The 24,358-nt window shown below is 43.4% G+C and overlaps 1 protein-coding gene across 1 annotated transcript; it reads right to left on the bottom strand.

Moving 5' to 3' along the window:
• Nucleotides 1–450: 450 nt before the first annotated feature.
• LOC122927548 (ras-related and estrogen-regulated growth inhibitor-like protein) lies at nt 451–22,648 on the bottom strand. The gene is made up of 4 exons (XM_044279483.1): nt 22,441–22,648; nt 16,842–16,895; nt 6,059–6,135; nt 451–3,435 (listed from the first exon to the last, which is right to left on the bottom strand). The coding sequence occupies exons 1-4, from the start codon at nt 22,586–22,588 to the stop codon at nt 3,007–3,009; spliced, it is 708 nt and encodes a 235-aa protein (XP_044135418.1). The 5' UTR covers nt 22,589–22,648; the 3' UTR covers nt 451–3,006.
• Nucleotides 22,649–24,358: the final 1,710 nt, after the last annotated feature.

The following is a 24,358-nucleotide window of genomic DNA, read 5'->3' as shown; positions in this document are numbered from 1 at the left end:
CTACGGATACTGGAAGCCTGTGCTAGCATTTCTCCTGCGGTGTTGCTATCAGTGTGTGAAGAGTGGGAGAAGAGGGTTGCATTGACAATCCAACTCAATGGGCAGCACATTGAACACATTTTATAAGTGGTCAGAAACTTGTAAATAACTCCTCAAAGAATAAAGTTACGATAAAACCAAGTACACCATTGTTTCTTGTGAAATTCCCAATAAGTTTGATGTGTCACATGACCCTCTTCCTATTGAAAAAACAAAAGTTGGTTTCAAAATGGCCGCCATGGTCACCACCCATCTTGAAAAGTTTCCCCCCCCTCACATATACTAATGTGCCACAAACAGGAAGTTAATATCACCAACCATTCCCATTTTATTAAGGTGTATCCATATAAATGGCCCACCCTGTAGATTATAAATCAATAAAGATATTACAAGAAACAGATACGACATGCATACATGTCTTAATATTTTATTTGTATATAGACTATTATACACAGCATTTTATATATTTGACTTTGCAATGTACATATACATTTCGTGACCTGCCCACACATACAATAAAAGGACACAGCTCTATACAAATATACAGATTACATATGTACATACAATATATTACACTTCTAGAAACTAGTGGGTATATTACAGGACGGATTGTCAGATATCGCAACACAAGACAAAGTCACTTGTTCCAGAGAGGTTATTAATGGATCTCTATGGACATTACACTTAAAGCTGCAGTACATTGGTTTGATTATAGCAATTTACGATTTGTGATCTTTGTGCTTGTTTAATTTGCACCAGGTACATTTTTTGCTTCTCTTCACACCACACAATATTACCATAACGGGCATCAGTGCACATTAATGGACGGGGGCAGACACCATTAGACAGAAAACCATATAGGTAAAGCTGCACTTATATTATACAACACTGCACAGACTTTTAGGCATAGTTATGACAGCACCTACTACAGGGGATGAAATATAACTATTATAACAGTACAAATGCAGACATAAGTTACTCACTTTGGCTACTGCTCCTGGATTAATATGGTCACAGGAATAAAATACGTCTTGCTCACCTCCTACTCAAATCCCCAAAGCTATTGGGCTATTAATGCAAACAAGGTTCCTTTTAGAATACTTCAATACAATCCAATAGCAAAATTATATCCCTTAAAGCCCTCTGTCAGCAGATTTGTACCCATGAAACTGGCTGATCTGTTACATGTGCACTTGGCAGCTGAAGACATCTGTGTTTGTTAATGCCAATGAGCCTCTAGCAGCAATTGGGGCATTGCCATTACTCCTAGAGGCTCTGCTCTCTCTGCACTTGTCGCACCCTCTACACTTCGACAGGGCCAAGCATGATGATGTTTTCATTGCCAGGCCCTGTCAAAGTGCAGAGGGCATAGCAGTATGAGAGAAAGAAGAGCTTCTAGGAGTAACGGCAACGCCCCTGTTGCTCCTAGAGGCTCGTTTGCATATATTAAAATATAATTTTTCTCTGCAATGCTGGCACATATGAACATGGGATCAACAGGTCTGCCAGTTTCATAGGTACAAATGCCCTTTAATCAAATTTAATCCTATCCTTACTACACCCTAAAGGCCTCTTTATTAGCAAGTTTTGTATTAGCAAGTTTACCCAAAATGCCAATGTGCCCTACTCTCCCCAACAGATTATGTGAGGTTGGATGAGGTTCTCAATCCTTATGTTCTTCCAGGAGATAGGCCGCTGACAGGTGTCTGGCAGCAGCTTTCTCTGCTTTCCCCTCGTGTAGCAGCAACCCAAGGACAATTCCAATCACGCAAATAATCCTAACATAATGGTTCTATAAATCTGATTTCCAGAAAATAAAAGAAGTTGTCAAATACAAGCGACTGCCATAAAAGCGCACTGCTCGAACCATGATAGGAACCTGTCTACCTGGTTGCTCATGAGGACGAGCATCCTCCTCATTCTGTCTGGTGAGCGAGTGTCTGCACGGTCACACCGTCCTCAGCATGCGCACCGCGCCCCAATGTACAAACAGCGCCTCACCCCTGCTGGGTTGCGACTTTGCACTCTTCCTGTAAACATGGACAGTACAGAGTATATTTTACAGGAGTGGCCAACATTGTCGGTGAACAGTAGAACACACGGAGCCTAGAGGACATGTAGGTTCCATTCACAGATTGCCCACTTTCCACAGAGGAGGGAGAACGAGGCACAGAGGAACCAGAGGGAAAAGACTAGTTGCCCATACACATTAGGCTAGTGATCCTCCTGTCAAAACGCCTTGTCCAAGTGGCTGAACTGGTTCAGCATGGAGCCCCTCAGCTTTGTATTCACAGGTTCACTTTCTGGATTCACAGCAAGGAATACAGACATCTGTTTATTGTGATTTCTGCAATTAGCCATGAGGTGCTTCTGTACAGTCACAGCATGGTATGTCTGCTCCACACATTCCTTACCCTCATAAAAAGTGCATTCCTCCCCGTGCACACAAGGGACATTGCTGTGACAACAGAGCTCAGAAATAAGGCACAAATAGTAAAACGTGTGGAATCATTTTAACAAGCAGGATCCGATTGCTCATATTCATGTACCTTTCACTGTGTATGTAGATCGACATGATGGAGCCAAGATACATGACTTAAAGCAAAACGGCGGTGCAGACAGCAGCAAGAGCCAACAGGCCTGATAAGAGATAATAGGAAGATGAAAGCCGAGGACGCTTTTGATCTTTCTAATTTGTGGTAAATCTCAGACTGATATTTCCACCACTTCACATCAAGCTATTCTGACTTCTCCATTCTTACCACTGTTGTATGTTAGTGACAACTTCAGAAGCTGTAAAGTAAACCATTAACCCACACGTGAAAGAACAATGAGCAACAGTACAGAGAAAGACCTCCTAGACAGCCTGTACACTGCACAGTAAGAAGCTCCACAGTCAAGACAGAAATGAAGTAGGCGCAAGCACTCCAGATGTCCTGTGTCCCTGTCAGCAAAATATCTCTGGTATTACAGAGAGTCCGTTCTTCTCCTGGCAAACACTGCTGACATACTCTTTACAATGCCTCGTATTCCCGTCCCCTTCTTCGTAACCAGTTTGGATTCCTTAATTTTGTCTACTAATCCATGAAATACCATGAGGACACCATGATAGGCCTCTGCTGCTGAAACCTCATAGAAGTCACAGTCCATAGAAAGAGCCAAGAGCCTTCCTTCTTCACTAGACACTGTTCGTAGATGATGAAGATCACGTTTGTTACCCACAATGACAATGGGTAGTTTCTCCGGCCCTAAACAGTCTTTGGAAGCTTTGATGAGTTGGATTGTCTGGCAGATAATGTTAAAACTTGTTCTGTCACAAATGCTGTAGACAAGGACAAAACCATCTGCCCATTGAATACGTTTCTCTTCCTCAGCACAGCTTTCTTCTGTAGGCTCCTATGGCAAAGTAAGGAAATGTCATTAGTAACACCATAGACATAATTGACGTCACAGAACTGCTTACTGTAGGAAAGACGAGGAACCTAAATGCTAAAGAAAGCATTGTTGAGTATGGAAAAAATAAATAAATCACAATTACATTTTGAACAAGCCCAGTTCATGTAGAAGGTCCTTCAATTATCAATCTTAATGCTGCTTTCCCCAAAGATCACCCGATCCACCCAACGTCTTATCACTTTGAAATCAATAGGCATGATTTCTGTTCTGCAAAACAGCAGACACTTTCTAGCAGCCCTTTGCCCTCACTGGAGTGAGACCCTTCAATGACCTCAATGTGTTAATAGTGAGACTACACTTAAAAGGTCACCTGGATTTTTCCACAAACCCATGGTGACTGAATACAGTATTCACCTTAACATGTCTTAATTTACAGGGCAGTTCTTGAATGGCATATTACAACTTGTGGCCATGTTCCTATTGCAGAGGCTCCATCATCCTCCATCACAAGTTGTCACACAACAGTTAGAATAGCTTTGTGTGTAGTGCTATGCTTCGCCATTTTTAATAAAAACACTGCGGCAGAGCCCGCTATAAGTCAATAGGGTTTGTTGGTCACCGCCAGATCTGATGTTGCATCACGTTTTACATTTATAATAGAAAATTCAACCTAGATGTAAACAGAGCATTAGGCTCCATTGGCTGCAATGTTTCAAAGAGGTTGTCCTATCGGTGGGGGTCTGACTCCCAGCAACCCCAACGATCAGCTCTTTGAAGAGACTGCGGCGCTCTGAGCGTAAATGACACTTCCTAAGCTAGTGATGCCATGTTCCTAGGTCACATATCCTAGGCGAAGCTCTGTCTCATTCAAGTGAAAGGAGCTGAGCGGCAATGCCATGGCTGAAAGCACAAAGGCAAAAAAATATATATATATACACAATGCAACAGCACTCTCAAACCAAATAAAGTACAATCATACCAAAATAATAAGTATTCTGGTGCAAATGCTACACTAATAAATTTAAGATGCTTGGCAAATCATTTTGTACAAAATTTGGGCCCGTCTGCCAAACATCAAGGCGATCTCAGTAAGATGGGAAACACTAAATACCACATTAACTGGTACCATACTGGCCTCCATTATATTCAGGGAATTCAGGTTCCACATGCATGCTGAGCCCACACTATATAATACCTCTTTGGTGCCGGCCTCCATTTCCTGAATATAGGTCATCAGTATTAAACACTCAGACAGCCTCTTTAATCAGGTTTTTCTTTTTGATCCATTAAAAATAGAAATCAAACCTGATGGTCCTTTTATGCATGATGAACCAAGGCAATTATTGGGACATCAGAGGAAGAGAGAGCTCCATATACATTTAGCAATCATCTCCTTTCTATAAGGACCAGCAATTACTACAGGGAATTTGGCTCTGTCCGAAATGCACAATCATCCGATAAGTAAATGTTTGCTTGTTTATTCAGTGATCTCTGGCACTTTTATATGGTGCAGTTATTGGGAACAAGCGTTTCTACAAATGCTCATCCCTGATAATTGACCCAATGATCAGTCTGTGAAGAAGGACCTCGAGTGTGAGCAGAGCTTAATCCATATGGCATTTTTACTTTCCCCTCCGAGCAGGTTAACCTAGTACATTCCTCAATCATGGATCAAACTGGAAAATGTGAAAACCATTTGTGAAATTGCATGAAGATAAGACAACTGTCAGTAGTCCGGCAGGTGGTAGTAATCTCCTTATCTCACTTGACATTCTATACATGATCAAACACAGCAGGCTTACATCTCTACATGCTAGTCTCTTCAGATGGCTGACCTGTCTTTACAGCGTCAATGTTATTGTGGACCTGAGGAGAAAGGCAATGGAAAGTCACTGGTATTTTCTCTGCGCCTTTCAGTCATGTATTAAATGAATTTAAAAGTAACTTATTAAACAAGCCACGTGAAGCTTTGTATTACCATTTTATGGTCAGACAAGATTAATGTGTCTGGTCAATGACAAAGTTTAGCTTTTGTTAATTCTATCCATGCCTGTGCTTTGAAGGGAATCTGTCAGATCCAATTTTGTCTGGGGAGCAATCCTTAGGAGAAATAAAATAGCTGCCATCCTATTAGTACACACAAAATCTGTCCTAATCCCACAGTAGAACAAGTTACTTTATAACACTGAGGTAAAGAGCTGCCTCAGCCTCCTCTCCTACTTGGCAGGGATTATGATCCTGAATACAGCTGCTAAGATCTCCAGCTGAATCTTTGTAGGAATGAGGAGACAAAGTACAGAGAGGAGGATGGGGGATGTGAGCGAAAGCCGTCAATCTGTTAGCTTGCACACGGCCACAGCACCTGCACTCACCATTGTGAGGACTACTTTCTCATGAGTGTGGCAGCTAATAAAATGTTAGTATCCAGAACTAAAGGACACACACACCTACAAGTCAACATGTCTGTCAGCACCATATGCTGCCCACAGAGGCGATAGCATAAAGGTGGTGACAGATTTCCTTTAATGAATCTGGTTTCACGCCAAGATCTTAGCGTCCACACTATGCAAACAAAGGGTACGGTGTTTAGAGAAAATCATAGTGAGAAATGTGAAAAACTCACCTTTGAATATGGAAAATCCCAAATATTAAAGACTACTTCCTTTCCATCCACCAAAACATTATGGCTATATATGGATTCTGCAATGAAAACACAAGCACCGTCATAGCATGCTGACTCTCCAGGATTAATACCGCGGGCTGCAGGACTGCCGGTTAGCGTGTTATCAGTATCCACTAAGACACATCTGCTTCTTTTCACCTTAATAGTCTGCCTTTATTTCATTACATCTATATGTAGGATTCTGCGGAGAACAGCAGACAAATGATGTTATCCCACAGTTTCTAAGCTAATTAGGCGGCTTCTTTATTTTACATGAATGACAGCCTCTAAAAATAGTTTCATTATGACATTTGGATCAAACCGGAGGATAACAAGTACAAGGCACTTTGTAGTAATTACATTAGTGATGTTTCCCAGGCATTAGGCGTGCAGAAAACGGAAAAAGGTGGCCTACAGCAGCTTCTACCGCTATACTATGCACTGCATAAGCAGTATATTATATACTACATACTATTCAAACTGTAAAACACTTATACATTGCATGCAATATTTATTGTACTATATATATTTCTTATAATCTGTTTATATCATTCCCTTTGAATCCAGAGGGGGGGGGGGGGGAAGCCGTCTAGTTTGAGAGCTGCACTTATACAAGCAGCCAAACGTGAGTTTGAGTTCAAGTGTGTTTGTATTAAAGGGTTTCTGTCACCTGAAAAATGGATATTAACCACTTCACATCCAGGCCATTTGCCCCCTTCCTGAACAGGCCTAATTTTGCAAATCTGACATCACATTTCTATTTCTCCGGTTTTAAAACAGAAAGGGATACCTCAAAATATTTATTACTTAACATTCCTTATATGTCTACTTTGGCATAAATTTCGATTTTTTTTTTTTTTTTTTTTTTTAATATTAGGACATTAGAAGGCTTAGAATTTTAAAAGCAATTCTTAAAATTTTAAGAAAATTGCCAAAACCCATTTTAAGGACCAGTTCAGGTCTGAAGTCACTTTGTGGGGCTTACATAATGGAAACCCCCCATAAATGACCCCATTGTAGAAACTACACCTTAAAAAATTCACTTTTTTTGGCAGATTTTCTATTTTAATCCATTTATTTCTTACACAGAGGGTTAGCATCCAAACAAAACTCAATATTTATTACCCTGATTCTGCGGTTTACAGAACTACCCCACATGAGGTCAAACTGATGTAAGGGTGCACGGCAGGCAGCAGAAGAAAAAAGGAGCGCCGTATGTTTTTTGGAAGGCAGATTTTAGCACAGTTTTCATTTATTTATTTTTACAGAGTTTACCTGAGGGGTTAGGTCATGTGACATTTTTATAGAGCAGATCGTTACGGACGTGTCGATAATCAATATGTATACTTTCTTATTTAAGTTTTACACAATAGCATTTTTGAGAAATTAGGTTTTATGTGTCCATATTCTGAGAGCTATAGTTTTTTTTTATTTTTTGAGCGATTTTATATGTAGGGGCTCATTTTTTGCGGAATGAAATAACTGTTTTATTGGTACCATTTTGTGGGACATGCACCTTTTTGATCACTTGGTGTTGCACTTTGTGATTTAAGGTGAAAAAAAAAAGGCTTTTTTTGACAGTTAATTTTTATGGCGTTTATCGGACTGGGTGGCTCATGTGATATTTATAGAGCCAACCGCCACAGACGCGGCAATACCAAATATGTCAATTTTATTAAATTTTTTCTATTTTTAAATTCCTTATTTTGTTTTTTTATAACATGTGAAACTTTCTTTTACTTTATTTTACACTTTTCGTCCCCCATAATGTCATACAAGACCTCTGGGGGACATTTAACTTCACTTTTTTTTCCACTATTTTCTACTGCACTGTATGCACAGCGCTCAGTGAGCACTGTGCATACAGCGATCTAGAAGGCAGGGACACCTGGGAACCGTCCCTGCCTTCTCTAAAGGTTGCCCTGCTGTCACTGACAATTAGCGTGCAGCTGCGATCTCTGAATGGACGTTCCAGAACGTCCATGCACAGATTAACCGACCGCCCAAGGACGTTTAAGTCAATGGGTGGTCGGGAAGTGGTTAAGCTGGCTGACATTAGCAATGTGCTAATGTCAGCTGAACATAACTATATTAGTGCCATCTCACTGCCTGCTGTCGTTAGAGAAAAAACTAACTTTTATAATGTGCTATTAAGGCTTCGTTCACATCACCGTTCAGCCTTTCCGTTCAGGAAACGACAGATAAGCAGATAACTGACAAACTGAGTCAAACGGAGCCTGAGGACCCCATAGACAAGTGATGGCGAACCTTTTACAGACCGAGTGCCCAAACTGCAACATAAACCCACTTATTTATCGCAAAGTGCCAACACAGCAATTTACCTTGAATACTACAGTTCAATATAGAATATCTTCCATGTACTTTATCATTTATCTACAATAGCCTGCCTACATTCAGTGCGCTGCCTGTGCTGTTCATAGTGTGTCCTGCGTTGATGACTGACAGGAGAAGTCTAAGGCATATTGGTAGACCATAGACTTTCCAGGGTGTGGGTGCCCACAGAGAGGGCTCTGAGTGACACCTCTGGCACCTGTGCCATAGGTTCGCCATCACTGCCATAGACTATAATCTGTTGTGCATGCAGGACTTGTCTCTGCTTACAAATCATCTTCTGAGCGGAAACATAACGGACCCCCACTATAGTCTATAGGGTCCTCAGGCTCCGTTTGACTCAGTTTGGCGTCAGTTATGTGCTTATCCGTCCTTTCCGTTCTCCTGCCCCTAAACTGAGCAGGAGAAAGGAAAGGCTGAACGGTGATGTGAACGAAGGCTTAGCGTCTAGGAGCAGGGGGGCGTTAACCCTGCTCAGAGGATCCGTTCTACCTCTGGCTACGCCCTTCTACACTAGATCGACAGGGGCAGGCAGCGTTGGTCTCCTACCTCCGGCCTGTCTGCAGTGTAAATCTCACACCTGAGCAGTCCCGTTCAGTATACTGCTCAGGCGTAGTAAGTGAAGGGCGCTCGCCGGCTGCCAGCTTGCTCACTGCACCAAATAATGAACGGCGCGAGATCTCCCCAGCGCACAGGGCCGGCAGGAGGAGGTGAAGGCTGACTGGCCCCGTCAATCTAGTGTAGCAGGGCCTGGCCATAGGTGGGAGAACAGACACTAGGAGCAATGCCCTCCCTGCACCTAGAGGCCAATTAGCATATTATACAAGTTATTTTTTTTCAATAAAGGCTTTAGGCAGTGAGATGGCACTAATATAGTTATGTTCAGCTGACATTAGCACATCGCTAATGTCAGCCAGCTTAATACCCATTTTTCAGGTGACAGAAACCCTTTAAGTGTGTGACTTTAGATTCAGGGACTTTGAGGGGAGGGGACTACAGCAAGTTAGATTCTTATCACTGTATTGTATTTTGTCAGTTTTCTTGCAAAATCCCAACTTAGTATGGGTTCCATTATTGACAGTGCATCTTGTCTAATGTATGCAGTCCTGGAACAGCCAATTGAGGGTGCATGTGTTGGACTCGCACATGGAGTATGTAAACAGGCAAGCTTCAACACTGAGAAGCGTTGACAATTTGGAAAAGTGAAGTAGCTAGCTGGGTAACAGTTAGAAAGCGTGTTAGAGGGAAGAGTGCCAGGGAAGCTAGATGAGGGGGGGGGGGATTTCAGTTCAGGGAGAGCACTGCTGCAGCCAGACACTTCCTCTGCCAGTCAGGGGAATATCAGCTCCAGTAAGCAGGGGACCAGGAGAGCAGGGCAGGGCAGACAGGTGCTGGTAGTGGGAGACTAAAATAGAGGTACAGATAGGGCAATATGTCACAAAGACAGGATCGTCGAAAGGTGTGTTATCGTCCTGGCGCTCGAGTTAGACACATCGAGGATCGGGTTGACAGATTACTGGGAGGGGCTGGAGAAGATCCAGCAGTCATGGTCGATATCGGAACCAATGACAAAGTTAGAGGTAGGTAGAGTGTCCTTAAAAACGATTTTAAGGATTTAGGTCAAAAGCTTAGGGCAAAGACCTCAAAGGTAGTATTTTCCTGTACCCACGAGCCACACAAGAAAAGCAGCGGGAGATTAGGAAGGTTAGCAAGTGGCTTAAGAACTGGTGTAGGAAGGAGGGGTTTGGGTTCCTGGAGAACTGGGCCGACCTGTCGGCTACCAGCTCTATCGCAGGGATGGGCTGCACCTCAATAGGAAAGGGGCAGCTGTGTTGGGAGAGAAGATGACTAGAAGGTTGGAGGAGTGTTTAAACTAGGGACTAGTGGGGAGGATAATTACATTACAGGATGGGAAGATAGAGACCAGGGGCAAGGTACTGGAACTGGGGGAGGAATGGAAAGGGGGACTAGAACAGTTCAGAAGGAAAGGTGTAGGGTCAACAAATATACATAAACCTCTTAAATGTAAGTATACTAATGTCAGAAGCCTAACTAATAAAACTGGGGAACTGGAATTAGTGATGTGTGAGGAGGACTATGACATAGTGGGAATAACAAACATGGCTGCATGATAGCTATGACTGGGCAGTTAATGTACAGGGTTACAGTCTGTTTAGAGAGGTTCGCCAAAACCGGAGAGGGGGAGGGGTCTGCCTTTATGTAAAGTCCTGTCTAAAGCCCACACTCCGAGAAGATACAAGTGAGGGACATGAACATGTGGAGTCACTGTGGGTAGAGATACATGGAGGCAAAAATAATAAATTACTAATAGTTTATTATAAGCCACCTAATATACCAGAGTCCACAGAAAATCTACTACTAAACGAGATAGACGAGGCGGCAAATCATTATGAGGTGATTATGGGGGACTTAAACTTCCCAGATATAGACTGGGAAACTAAAACCTGTATATCTCAAATGAAACAGGTTCTTAGCAATAAAGACAATTACCTTTCCCAACTGGTTCAGGACCCGACTAGAGGGACGGCCATACTGGACAGTATTAACCAATAGACCCGACAGAACAACAGATGTGCAGGTTGGGGGACACCTGGGAAATAGTGACCATAAAGGAATAACCTTACAATTGTCACTCAAGAGTGTTTCTTCAGGGAGGAACAAAAATACCAAACTTCAAAAAAGCTAAATTTAGCTAAGAGAGCAGGCCATAAGCCTAACCAGGACAAAGTCCTCAAAAATAAAAATACATCCACAAAATGGGATATTTTTAAAAGCATCCTAAAATCTTATTATGAGAGGTACATACCTTATGGAAATAAAAGGTTAAGGAACAAGAAAAAAAAAAAAACTAACGAAAGTAATAAATAACAAAAAGTAAGCATTTAAAATCACAAAAAATGGGAAGGTAGCGAAGAAGCACTGAAAAACTAAGGGGGGGGGGGGGGGGAGAAGAAAAAAAATTTTAAAAAGGTAAAAAACAAAAAAGCAGCCAAACTAGAGACAAAGAAATTGCCAAAGAGCAAAACGAACCCTAAAATGTTCTTAAATTATATAAATGGTAAAAAGTATCAATCTGAAAGGTGTCTGCCCTTTACAAAGTAATGAGGGGAGTTGCAGAGAGCGATGAGAAGAAAGCAAAGCTATTAAATTTTTATTTTTCTCCACTGTATTCACTAAAGAAAAACTGTCAGATGAAATGCAGAATTTAAAAGTAAATCCTCCATTAATAGTGCCCCATCTCACCCAGGAAGAAGTACAGCGGAGTCTTAAAAAGATTAAAACAAACAAATAACCAGGCATACACCCCTATATCCTAAGAATGAAGTAATGTCATAGCCAGACCCTTATTTCTGATATTTAAGCACTCTATACTGACCGAGTGTTCCACAGGATTTGGCGCATAGCAAATGTAGTGCCAATATTCAAAGAGGGTCCAAAAACAGAACCCAGAAACTATAGGCCGGTAAGTTTAACATCTGTCGTGGGTAAACAGTTTAAAGGTTTTCTAAGAGATGCCATCTTGGAGTACCTCAAGGAAAATAAGCAAATAACGCCATATCAGCATGGCTTCATGAGGGATCGGTCATGTCATAATAATTTAATCAGTTTTGTGAGGAGGCAAGTTCTAGACTTGACAGCGGCGAATCAATGGAAGTCATATCTGGACTTTTCCAAAGCATTTGACACTACCACATAAAAGGTTAGTATATAAAATGAGAATGCTCGGACTGGGAGAAAATGTCTGTATGTGGGTAAGTAACTGGCTCATTGATCGAAACCAGATGGTGGTTATTAATGATACACACTCAGATTGGGTCACTGTCACTAGCGGAGTACCTCAGGGGTCAGTATTGGGCCCTATTCTCTTCAATATGTTTATGAATGAACTTGTAGAAGGTTTGGACAGTAAATTTTTGCAGAGGACACTAAACTGTGTAAAGTAATTGACACAGAAGAGGACAGTATACTAGCTACAGATGGATCTGGATAGATTGGAGGCTTGGGCAGAGACGTGGCAGATGAGGTTTAACACTGACAAATGTAAGGTTATGCACAAGGAAAAATGCAAGTCACTAAATGGTAAAACACCCGGTAACACTGACATGGAAAAGGACCTAGGAATTTTAGTGAACAGCAAACTAAGCTGTAGAAACCAGTGTCAGGCAGCGGCTGCCAAGGCTAACGAGATAATGGGTTGCATCAAAAGGGGCATAGATGCCCGTGATGAGAGCATAGTCCTACCGCTTTACAAAAATCACTAGTCAGACCACACATTGAGTACTGTGTACAGTTCTATGCTCCTGTTAATAAGGCAGACAGAGCTGGAGAGGGTTCAGAAGGAGGGCAACTAAAGTAATTATCAAAATTATCAAAATTAGGGTTATTCACTAAAGAGACGACTGAGGGGAGATCTAATAACCATGTATTAGTAATGATAGAGCATGCTCAGCAAAACACCAGTTCAGCTCGAGCATCGCGGTGTTCGGCTGAATACCACATGTGCTCGAGCGCCATGCTAGAGTTTCCTCCCTCTGCATTTGTTGGCTGCTTTGGAGCCTAGCCCACGTGTTCAACTTAGTGGTTCAGCAGTTTCTCAAAGCGTACCCCAATTCGCCTGAGCTAATGGTGAAGGTGCACAGGGTGTGTGCCCATTTCCAAAAGTCATCTACAGCTGCCGCTGGTCTGGCAATGCTGCAGCAGCGCTTGCAATTGCCAGCTCACGACTGTTGTGCGATGTGAGCACGCACTGGAACTCCACGTTCCACATGTTGGCCAGGCTTTGTGAGCAGCATAGGGCAGTAGTGGAATACCAGCTGCAACATGGTCGTCGCCTTTCCAGTCAGCTTCAGCTCTTCACAAGCGACGAGTGGGCATGGGTGTCTGACCTCTGATGTTTTACGCAACTTGAGGAATCAACACAGATGGTGAGCGGCGATAACACTATTATCAGCGTAACCATCCCACTTCTGTGTCTACTTAAAACGCTTGATGCTCACAATGAAGGCGGGCACTTTGCAAGTGTGGAAGAGGTGGAAGTGTGGGGGGGGGGGGGGGGGGGGGGGGAGACTGTACACAGGGTGATAGCCAGACCACCCTCCATTTGTCTTCTCAGCGCAAATTGGCTGATGAGGAGGAGCAGGAGACGGTTGCCTCTGCTACAGAGGGTAGTACCCACAGCAGGTTTATTCCATCTGTTCAGTGTGAATGGGCAGAAGATTAAGAGGATGAGGATATTGAGTCATCCTCCTGATGAGGACAGCGAAATCTTGTCTGTTGGGACTCTGGCACACATGGCTGACTTAGTTATGCTGCCTTTCCCATGACCCGCTAGTTATATGCATTTTTGTCAACACGATTATTGGTTGTTCACCCTTCTCGACCTCCGCTACAAAGAACTGATCATCTCTCATTCCTGTGGTGGAGAGGACTAGCAAAATGGTGCAATAAAAGAAGGTCCTTGTGGAAAAATTGTGCCAAAAATTTCCAGCTGAGAACGCTGGCAGCAGAGTACATGGTTCCTTGGGCAACCGAGGAGGGGAGACTAGGGTAACACACAGCCGTTCCAACAGAGGCAAGGCAACACTCTCCAAGGCCTGGGACAGTTTCATGACACCCCGCCAGCAACCTCACCCTGATGCGCGGCCTAGTATCACAAGAGAAAAGTTTTGGAAGATTGTGAAGGAGTACGTAGCAGACCGTGTCTGCGTCCTCAATGATCCCTCTGTGCCTTACAACTATTTGGTGTCCAAGCTGGACACGTGGCATGAACTGGCGTTCTATCCCTTGGAGGTGCCGGCCTGCCCTGCCACCAACGTTTTTTCAGAACGGGTATTTAGTGCTGCTGGGGGCATAACAACTGATAGGCGCATCCAACTGTCAACTGAAAATGCTGACAGGTTGACTTATTAAAATGAACAAGGCCTGGATTGCCCCTGACATCTCTACAACACCAGAGGAAACCGGCTGAAAAAAAGAAGAAAAAAAAAGGCACTTTAAATGTGGCTTTTATGGTGTATTGAATACACTGTATTCCCATGCACCCCTTCCACCGCAAAGAGGGTATATGGTTCAATCTTCTTTTTCTAGTCCTCCTCCATCATATCAACATGGTTATTAGGCTGCCTTCGCTCCTAATGTTTTAGAGGGTCAGCTCAGCAGCGGGCCCTCGCCCCTAATTTTTTCCATGGTCAGATCAGCAGCAGGCCCTTGCTCCAAATGCAGGTCACCAGCAGGCCATCGATCATAAATTTTCAAGAGTGTGTATGATGCCCTCTATGTGTAATAAAGGGTGTATTGGAGTGCCGGTTCCTTGTAATTTTGGGCAGCACTTGCACTTTACATACAAGTAAATATACAGGATAAAGTATGTTTCCTAACAATTTTTCCCCTAAAATCGATTTTATCTTTGGTTTTGTGCATATTATTGTCAGTCTGTAAAAGTGGCGTACTACTTGGACAACATCGTTCCCAGCAGTGACTTGGGAGTTCAAGATGCATCCATACATCCTCCCCATGCTGTTCCCAAATCATTTCAGTGGCGTTTCATCAATTTGACCTTTTCATGTGAACCAGACACCCTCCCCTCTTCAGAGCAGGGGGTGCCTGGTTTAATGCTCGGGTTCTCCCATTGACTTCCATTGTGCTCAGGTGCTCGGTAGAGCAACAGAGCATCCCGATGTGTTCTACTCGAGCACTTTGGTGTTCGAGCAACACTACCATGTAGGTCAGTACACAGATCTCTCCCATCATCTATTTGTCCCCAGGACTGCGATAAGGGGACATTCTCTGCGTCTTGAGGAAAGAAAGTTTGTACACAAACATAGAAGAGGATTCTTTACGGTAAGAGCAGTGAGACTATGGAACTCTCTGCCTGAGGAGGTGGTGATGGTGAGTACACTAAAAGTATTTCTGGAGTGTAATATTACAGGTTATAGCTACTAGAGGTGGGTCGTTGATCCAAGGCGTTATTCTGATTGCCCGATTGGAGTAGGGAATTTTTTTTCCCCCTTAAGTGGAGAAAATTGGCTTCTACCTCAGTTATTTTTTTTTGCCTTCCTCTGGATCAACTTGCAGGATAACAGACTGAACTGGATGGACAGATGTCTTTTCGGCCTTATAAACTATGTTACTATGTTAACCCTTCTCCTGCTGCCAACCCATTTCTGTCTATGGCATTATCATCAAATAGCCTTTACCAACTGTGTGAGGTATAGGGGAATACATTCACAGTACAGCGATTTAATATATAGCACCAATATATTACACATTAGGATTCATGCGTTTTACTATAGGTCTTAAAATCCCCCTTTAACCTGAATGCTCAGCAATAAAATGCACACACCTCAGGCGATGCAAGGCTTTCAGATTCTGTCTAAAACACCACAGTAAATCACTTGACCTTTTCATCATAGACATTTATGGGTTTTCGATTTTTTTTTTCATTAGTGTATAGCATAAGAGAGTGTATAAGGAGCAAATCCAACCACCAGATGCAGAGGTCTGTTGATCAGACATTTCAAACTACAGATTGATTTGCCAATTATTCACTCTAATGGGGCCTCCTGGGACTTAGATACTGATGACCTATCCTCAGCTGCTTTGGGCAGTTGACAGCGCAGGATACTATACAGTGGATAGAAGGCTCCAGTGTTGGCATACTGCAGCTCAGCTTCAATTCACTTGTATGGGAGCTGAGCCGCAGTACCCGGGCACTGCCACTACACGATAGGCAGAGCCTTCTACTTCCAACCTCATCCACTGTAAGGGTACATGCACACGTTCAGGATTCATGTGTGGAGAATCCGCACTGAAATCTGCAGGTGTTCGCAGGCAAATCTGTGCGGTCAATCCGCATTAATTGGTGCGGATTTGCGTGCGGATTTTCCGCATGCGGTTTTCACTAAGTGAATAAAGAAAATCCGGTCAGGAAAAAAAAATTAATTATTGACATGTCGCAGATTTTAAAATCCGCACCGCAGGTCAAAATCCGCGCGGAAAAAATCTGCATCGTGTGCATTGAGAATTTCAAATTCTCATAGAATACAATGCACTTGACCTACGGTGCGGATTTTCCGCACGCAAATCTGCGCGCAAAATCCGCACGCAATCCTGATCGTGTGCAGGGGGCCTAAAGCTACCCAAAACAGCCAATCAGAGGTGATGCCAGCTGTCGGAAGCCCACCATTTTGATATTGCTGATCTATCCTGAGGACAGGCCACTAAAATACAAGTCCTGGAAAACCCCTTCAATTTAGGAAAAGTATATCCCCAAGCATAAAAATTAATGGAGGCAGATCACTAAAACTGGTGAACAAATTTGCAATAATGCCCACAGATGTGTCACATTAGACAATATAAAATACACACTTACCAAGTTCACCATATTCTCCAATGAAACGTCTGGTTAGAAATCGAACAGTCAGCGCTGTAAAGAAAAGAAAAAAAAATCCCAAAAAGGTGACCATTAGCAGGAATCAAGTGTGAGCCGAACATAGACATCATGACTTCTCATAGAAGTATTAGCACTTGTCATGTTTATGCCATCATTCCGCTGGATTCACAGGTATTTTGTGCCATATTTTAGCACTTTTTATAAACCTAATGGCATTTTTTACTAATCAGTGCCGTTTTTATTTCTCTGGTGTTTTCTTAAAATGCAGCATGGTGAAGCTACTTTTTTTCAGGCCCTATACAGAGCCAGTTCTGGCCACCTGGAAGTGCAGAAAACTAGGACCAGCCGCATTCACTAGAATTAAGTTGCTCTGCAGTTCCCCTGGGAAGAAGGGGCTTCAACAATAATTCAAAGCTGTGGCCCCTTCATTCTCTGAATCAGTGGAGGTCCCAGAGTTCAAACAGTTCCAACCGATTATAAAGTGGTGGCATATTCCGTTGATACGTCACCACTTAGGCCTCATGCACACGACCAAACGGAGCAACGGATACGGACAGCACACAGAGTGCTGTCAGCATCTTTTGCGGCCCCATTGAAGTGAATGGGGCCACATCCAAGCCGCCAAAACTGCGGCTCGGATGCGGACCTAAACAGTTGTGTGCATGAGGCCTTAATGTGGGAATACCCTTTTAACCATCTCCCGTCCACCCATAAACTAAAAACAGCCGGGAGGTGGTTGTATATTTCTGAATGGACGTTCCTGAACGTCCATTCAGAAACTGCAGGGCAGCAGGGCAACCCTTAGGCTGGGTTCACACTTGAGCGTTGCGCAAACGCGCGTTTTACACGCGCATTTTTATGCGCGTTTTTGTAATAGTAAACGCGCGTTTGACGCGCGTTTGTGTGATTCACTACAGTGTCCTATGGCCACAAACGCCCCAAAAGTCGCTCATGTACTTTTTGGAGCGTCGGGCGTTTTACAGCGCGATCGTACTCGCTGTAAAACGCCCAAGTGTGAACCATTCCCATAGGGAATCATTGGTTTCTCCTTGTTGAGCGTTTTACAGCGCGTAGGAACGCGCTGTAAAACGCTCAGGTGTGAACCCAGCCTTAGAGAAGGCAGGGACAGCGCCCAGGTGTCCCTGCCTTCTAGATCGCTGTATACACAGCGCTCACTGAGCGCTGTGCAAACAGAGCAGGAAGCGATATGCGCTTCCTGTTCCGGCGGTCATGTGATCGTCGGGACCGGAGAGTGCAGGAGCTGTGTGAGGTCTTTCAGAGACCTCGATCAGCACTGCTCTGAGGCTGTACAGCCTCTCTGGGGGGTGCATTTCTCCTGTAACTGGGGCTACTATGTGAGCCCCAGTTACAGGAGAAATCATTAGTAAAAAATTAAAAAAAAAGTGAAGTAAATGTCCCCAGAGGTCTTGTATGACCTTATGGGGGACAAAAAGTGAAAAAAAAAAAAAAAAAATCCCCAAGGAAAAATAAAAAAAATAAAAGTTAAAAATAAAATAAGACATATTTGGTATTGCCGCATCCGTCACGGTCGGCTCTATAAATATATCACATGATCGACCCAGTCCGATAAACACCATAAAAAAAATATATATATAACTGTCAAAAAAAGCCATTTGTCACCTTACATCACAAAAAGTGATCAAAAAGGCATATGTCCCACAAAATGGTACCAATAAAACAGTCACCTCACCCTGCAAAAAATGAGCCCCTACATAAGAAATTCTCTCAAAAAATAAAAACTATAGCTCTCAGAACATGGACACATTAAAACATAATTTTTTTGTTTCAAGAATGCTAGTATTGTGTAAAACTTGGTGCTAAAAAAACCACATTTTTGGGTCACCTTGCCCCATAAAGGGTTATAATAAATGATCAAAAAAAAATCATATGTACCCAAAAATACTCCAAAATGGGATCACTTCTTGGGAGTTTCTACTGTAAGGGTGCATCAGGGGGGCTTCAAATGGGACATGGCATCTAAAAACCATGTGGAGTTCCTTTTCTTCTGCGCCCTGCCGTGTGCCCATACAGCAGTTTATGACCACATGTGAGGTGTTTCTGTAAAACACAGAATCTGGGTAATAAATATTGAGTTTTGTTTGGCTGTTAACCATTGATGTGTTAAGGAAAAAAATTGGATTAAAATGGAAAATCTGCCCAAAAAGTGAAATTTAAAAATTTGATCTCCATTTTCCTTTAATTCTTCTGGAACGCCTAAAGGCGTAACTAAGTTTGTAAAATCGGTTTTAAGTAACTTGAGGGGAGTAGTTTCTTCAATGGTGTCATTTATGGGGGTATCCACTATGTAGGTCCCACAAAGTGACTTCAGACCTGAACTGGTCCTTAAAAAGTGGGGTTTGGCAATTTTCTTAAAAATTTGAAGAATTGCTTCTAAACTTCTAAAAAAATAAAGTGACATTTCCAAAACGATGCCAAGATAAAGTAAGACATTTGGGGAATGTTAAGTAATAAATATTTTATGGAGGTATCACTTTCTGTTTTAAAAGCAGAGAAATTGAAATTTAGAAAATTGCGAAGGCTTCAAAATTTTTTGTAAGTTTGGGATTTTTTCATAAATAAAAGGGGAAATATATTGACTCAAATTTATGACCATCATGAAGTACAATGTGTCACGAGAAAACAATCTCTGAATGACTTGGATAAGTAAAGGCGTTCCAAAGTTATTGCCACATAAAATTAGGCCTGTCAGGAAGGGGGCATATGGCCAAGATGGGAAGTGGTTAAAGAGGAGCAAATGTTTAGCTTGACTCACATTTGTCAGTTTAGAATAGGGATGCCCAACCTGTAGCCCTCCGGCTGTTGCAAAACTACAACTTCCAGCATGCCCTCATAGCTGTAGGATGTCCAGGCATGGTGGAAGTTTGCCCACAGGTTGGGCATCTGTGGTTTAGAAGAATGGTACCAACTGCACAACAATTAGGATTTATTTTTCCTTACTGTAGTCTGTAGCTGGTGAATCACAAACCGTTTTGTGAAATGGCAAAACGCAAATGTGACAAAAAAATTAATTAAAATCAGCAAATATGCTATATATCATGCGATTATCAAAGATAGATGTTTTTAGGACAACGTGGGGTCTATAGGCAGGAACGAAGGGAATGTAAAATCCTTTGACACTGCACAGAGATTTTTTACCTCATCACGAGGCCTCATGCATATGACCTTATCCATTTTGTGATCCGCAAACCAAGGATCCACAGAATACACATACCGGCCGTGTGTATTTCAGTTTTCTCACGCCCAATAGAAATGGCTACTCTTGTCCACAAAACAAATAAGACACGGACACAGACAGCACACTGATGACATGTGTCGCCTGTTTTTTTTTTTTTTAGCACCATAGAACTGAATGGGATGTCGTATCACAAATACAGTCATGTGCATGTGACCTAAGCAAAAGGACCAGTCAGAAGTTTGCCAGAATATTTTCAAATTTTAGAAACAAATCAATGGAAGAGTCGGGGGGGGGGGGGGGGGGTTGAATGCTATTTAGACTCTTCATACTGCAGTCAAGAGGACATCATCAACAGATGGCTCTGGTTCACATGGGTACTGTCATATAGTTAGTCGATCACCACTGGTATTTGCAAATGTGGCAGATTTTGCATCGGATTTCAACCTTCACATTAAAGACTGATAGTAATTCTCGCTAGCGATTATCTCACGGTGTAAATGTACCACCAATTACCTGATGAAGGAGCGAAACTCTCATTCATCGGATAATCAGATTGTTTGTGCGTACACAAAAGTCATTGTTTGCCGCCAGCAGATTGTTCTGGGCAAACAATCTGCAGTTGGCAAACAACGTGCCATTATGAGGAAGAGCAATGGCATTAGCGATCGCTCCTTTCCATACTCTGGAGGAGATCTCTGCATGGAAATGTAATGGTCTCCTCAACCAGCGAGAAGCAGATTGTAGGGAAGGAACATTTCCCTCCAGATAATCTGCCGCTCTGTCGTCCCCTGTAAAGGGACCTTTAGACACACTCAGTGTTTTGGTCAGCGATTTTCATTAGTGACTGAGCCAAATCCAGGAGTGGAGGCTACACAGCGATAAGGTATAAGGGAAAGATTTGTACCTGTTCTGGGTTTTGGCTCAAAATCCCTGAAGAAAATCACTGACCAAAGATCATTGTGGATCCGCAAAACACAGATACCAGCCATGTGCGTTTTATGGAACAAAAGACTAGTCCGATCCTTGTCTGTAATAAGAGTAAGAATAGGACATGTTCTACGAGGCCTTAGGGTATGACCACACAGGGTAGCCATGCTTGCGATGTGGCCGAGTACCACACAAGCTGCAGTGAACTACAATGAACTAATTAGGACTACACTGCTTAGTCAGTCTTCATTGTTAAAGGGGGATTCTGGTTACAGGAAGTTATTCCCTATCCACAGGATAGGGGATTACTATTAGTTCAGTGGAGGACCTACCGCTGGGACCCCCACCGATCACAACAACAGGGGCCTTGTACCCCCTGCAATGAACAGAACAGCTGGTCGGGCATGCAGGTCCGGTCCACTCATTTATATGGAGATTCTGGAGACAGCCGAGCGCTGCACTCAACTATGTATATCCGAAACTCCCATAGAAATAAATGGCCCCCACTGATCTAATAGTTATCCCCTATCCTGTGGATAAGGGATAACTTAATGTAACCAGAACACCCCTTTAGGCCACCTGCACACGGGAGTGGGTGAATGCACACAAGATCCACATGAATTTCCGTGCAGATTTAGGGGAGTTTCTGCAGCATATCCACATCAAAATCAACAATGTTTAATAGTGGATTTTGGCGAGGATCAGATGCGGTTTTGCCGCAGATCTCACGCTTTCCATTGAGCAGGGTGAAGTCTGCAGCTAAAACCACAAACCTAATTGACATGCTACAGATTTTGAAATCCCAAAAAAATAAATTAAAAATCTGCAAAGTGTACATGAGATTTGTGTTATTGCATACACTTTGCTGGTACGCGGTGGTTTTTCTGCACGGGAAGCCACGTGGAAAAACCACACATATTCCTCAACATGTGCGGGTGGTTTTGTGGGTAATGCGTGACCATTAACAATGCAGTCTTAATTCGTTATTTGGAGCCCTGTGCAGTCGCATCACGATGGCGTCGTGGGGTTGCACCAGAAAAGGAGTGAAATCCGCAAAATACATTTTAAAATCCACTCTGACGATTTCTGCTGTACGCGGATGACATTTTATTAAAATCACATCTTCTTTGCTATTACAGCATTATGCGCTGTGTGCATGTAGCCTAAAAATCTGATGTCCAAATGACAGGAAACTAAACTTTAGTAATTAAGGATTGCGATTATAATAAAGCCTATGACAATGTGATTAGATTTGTGGGAGCATGTATGTAGTAACACAGCAGACTTCTGCTCATCCCTATGAAATCACACCTGACGTTCTCCGCCTATAGGGGAAGCACAACTCCCAACAGATCACACAGGTCTGCGACTAACAGAGCATGCTTGGCGTTGTGGTGCCACCACAGTTTGCAAAGCACTGTTAAAGCCACTCACCTGATTTTCCAACCCCGTCTGCACCAAGGACTAAGATATTTGCTTCCATTTTCAGCGCAGTGGGTCCAGTCATGTCTTCTGGGGACACAGGTGGCTGATGTTCCGGGCTCAGGCTGACAGATCTCCGAAGCGGGATTTTTAGAACCATTTGCAGAGGAGTTCCACAGTGGACACCCGGCGGCGGCAGCACCTGCCCTCCCTCAGCGAGCGCTCAGCCTCTGTGAGCCCCGGCGCCGAGTGCTGCACAGGCATTTCAATGGAACATACCATTCAGCACCAGACATGGGGGGCAACATTGGCGGAAAAAGCGACATATGATGCACTTTGGACGCTTTATAGGAATAAGCTTAGGCCAGTCACTTTCTCTAAATATGATAAATATGTGAAAACAATACATGGAGGTTTATAGGAGAATAGGAATCTTGCAGTATTTTGGTACAGCCCGGGGCTAAGTATTCTGGCTGCAGGTTTCTCACTAGAGGACACAACTGGAGCAGTGCAGTGATGTAGTAGTGTGCACAGTCCTCACAGCCACTGGCTGCCAGTTCTCTAGGAGTTTGTCATCTGCACAAGTTGCTGCACTTTACCACTCAGGTCCAAAATGTTAGGGCCAAGAGAGCCTTCTCCCTGTTACCCTAGACCAGGCTCTGACTGGCCCACAGGGGTACAGGGGAATCCCCCGGTGGGCCCCTGAGCAAGGTGGGCCCATAGTTTCCCATTCCCTGCACAAGTGGTACATAACACAGTAGACTTACTGTACTACATACATATATTCAATGTACGGCACCTCAACCAGCCTATGTTCATATAAAAAATGTGTTAGATTATTTATTATACTTGAATGTATCCGTATGGTGGGCCCCCAAAATACATTTTACTGGTGGGCCCTAGGTACCCCAGTCCGACACTGCCCTAGACACTCCAGGACATCCTCTTTCTTCAAAGCAGAGGGACAATTATGTATGTATGGGCTCCCAGGAGGTTTAGGTCACAGTATATAGAGCAGGGGTGCACAACGTTCTCTGGTTGGGGGCCACATTGCCAGACTGAACCAATGACAAGGGCCGAAAATAACATGAGGGGTATTGACAACTGAAATACTGTATTTATGGCATATTGAACACACAGTATACACCATTAATGTCTAGTTACACTTCCAGGACTCCCATCTAATGGGAGAAATACATGTGAGCAGCCACAAGATATTATTATTATTATTATTTATTATTTAAGCGCCATTCATTCCATAGCGCTGTACATATGATAAGGGGTGCACATACATAATACAGACAATTGCACTAATCATAAACAAAATGAGTTACAAACTGGTACAGAAGGAGAGAGGGCCCTGCCCGTGAGGGCTTACAATCTACATGGTATGGGAGAAGGACACAGTAGGTGCGGGTTAAGTTGGTCATGGCGGTATAGAGGCAGCAGCAGGCATGGGATCCAGCCGGTTCTCTCCGGTTCTGCCGAACCGTTTGTTAAAATTACAGGCGGTTCGCAGGACCGGTGAGAAGCAGGGATCCCGACCCGGTCCTGCAGCTGCGCCTGCACCAGTGGCGTAGCTATAGGGGTGGGGGCGGAGCGGAAGCCGAGAGGAGAGGCCCTGTGTGACGGGCACTGTGCAGGGCAGCTGGGCAGGCGAAGTGAGGAGGGGCCGGGGGAGCGGATTCAGTTGAGGTGCGACGCAGGACTTAGTCACGTACCTCACTGTGTCTTCCTGCGGCGGATCTCGCGAGATGACGCGATGACGCGGCGCGGGAAGGCACAGTGAGCGAGGCATTGGTGACCGCCTGTACCAGGATGCCACAAGCTGTGAAGGAGAGAGAGGTAAGTAATAATTATTTCTCCTAAGCAGGTGCCTACTCCACCTTCCCCTCATCCTGACCCAATGTTTAGATTCTTTTAGCCAAAC

The sequence above is a fragment of the Bufo gargarizans genome, chromosome 2 (genome assembly GCF_014858855.1).
Source record: "Bufo gargarizans isolate SCDJY-AF-19 chromosome 2, ASM1485885v1, whole genome shotgun sequence".
Lineage (NCBI taxonomy): Eukaryota > Metazoa > Chordata > Amphibia > Anura > Bufonidae > Bufo > Bufo gargarizans.
Note: the sequence above shows the minus strand (reverse complement) of the source record. Positions and strands in the feature narration are given on the sequence as shown.

Bases quoted from the DNA above. Each gene is read 5' to 3' on its own strand.
- LOC122927548 (XM_044279483.1), bottom strand. From the start codon at position 22,588: ATGGTTCTAAAAATCCCGCTTCGGAGATCTGTCAGCCTGAGCCCGGAA. The intron at 16,896-22,440 runs GTGAGTGGCTTT...TTTTCTTTACAG, and splicing joins AGACGGGGTTGGAAAATCAG to CGCTGACTGTTCGATTTCTA. The intron at 3,436-6,058 runs GTGAGTTTTTCA...ACTTTGCCATAG, and splicing joins GGGATTTTCCATATTCAAAG to GAGCCTACAGAAGAAAGCTG.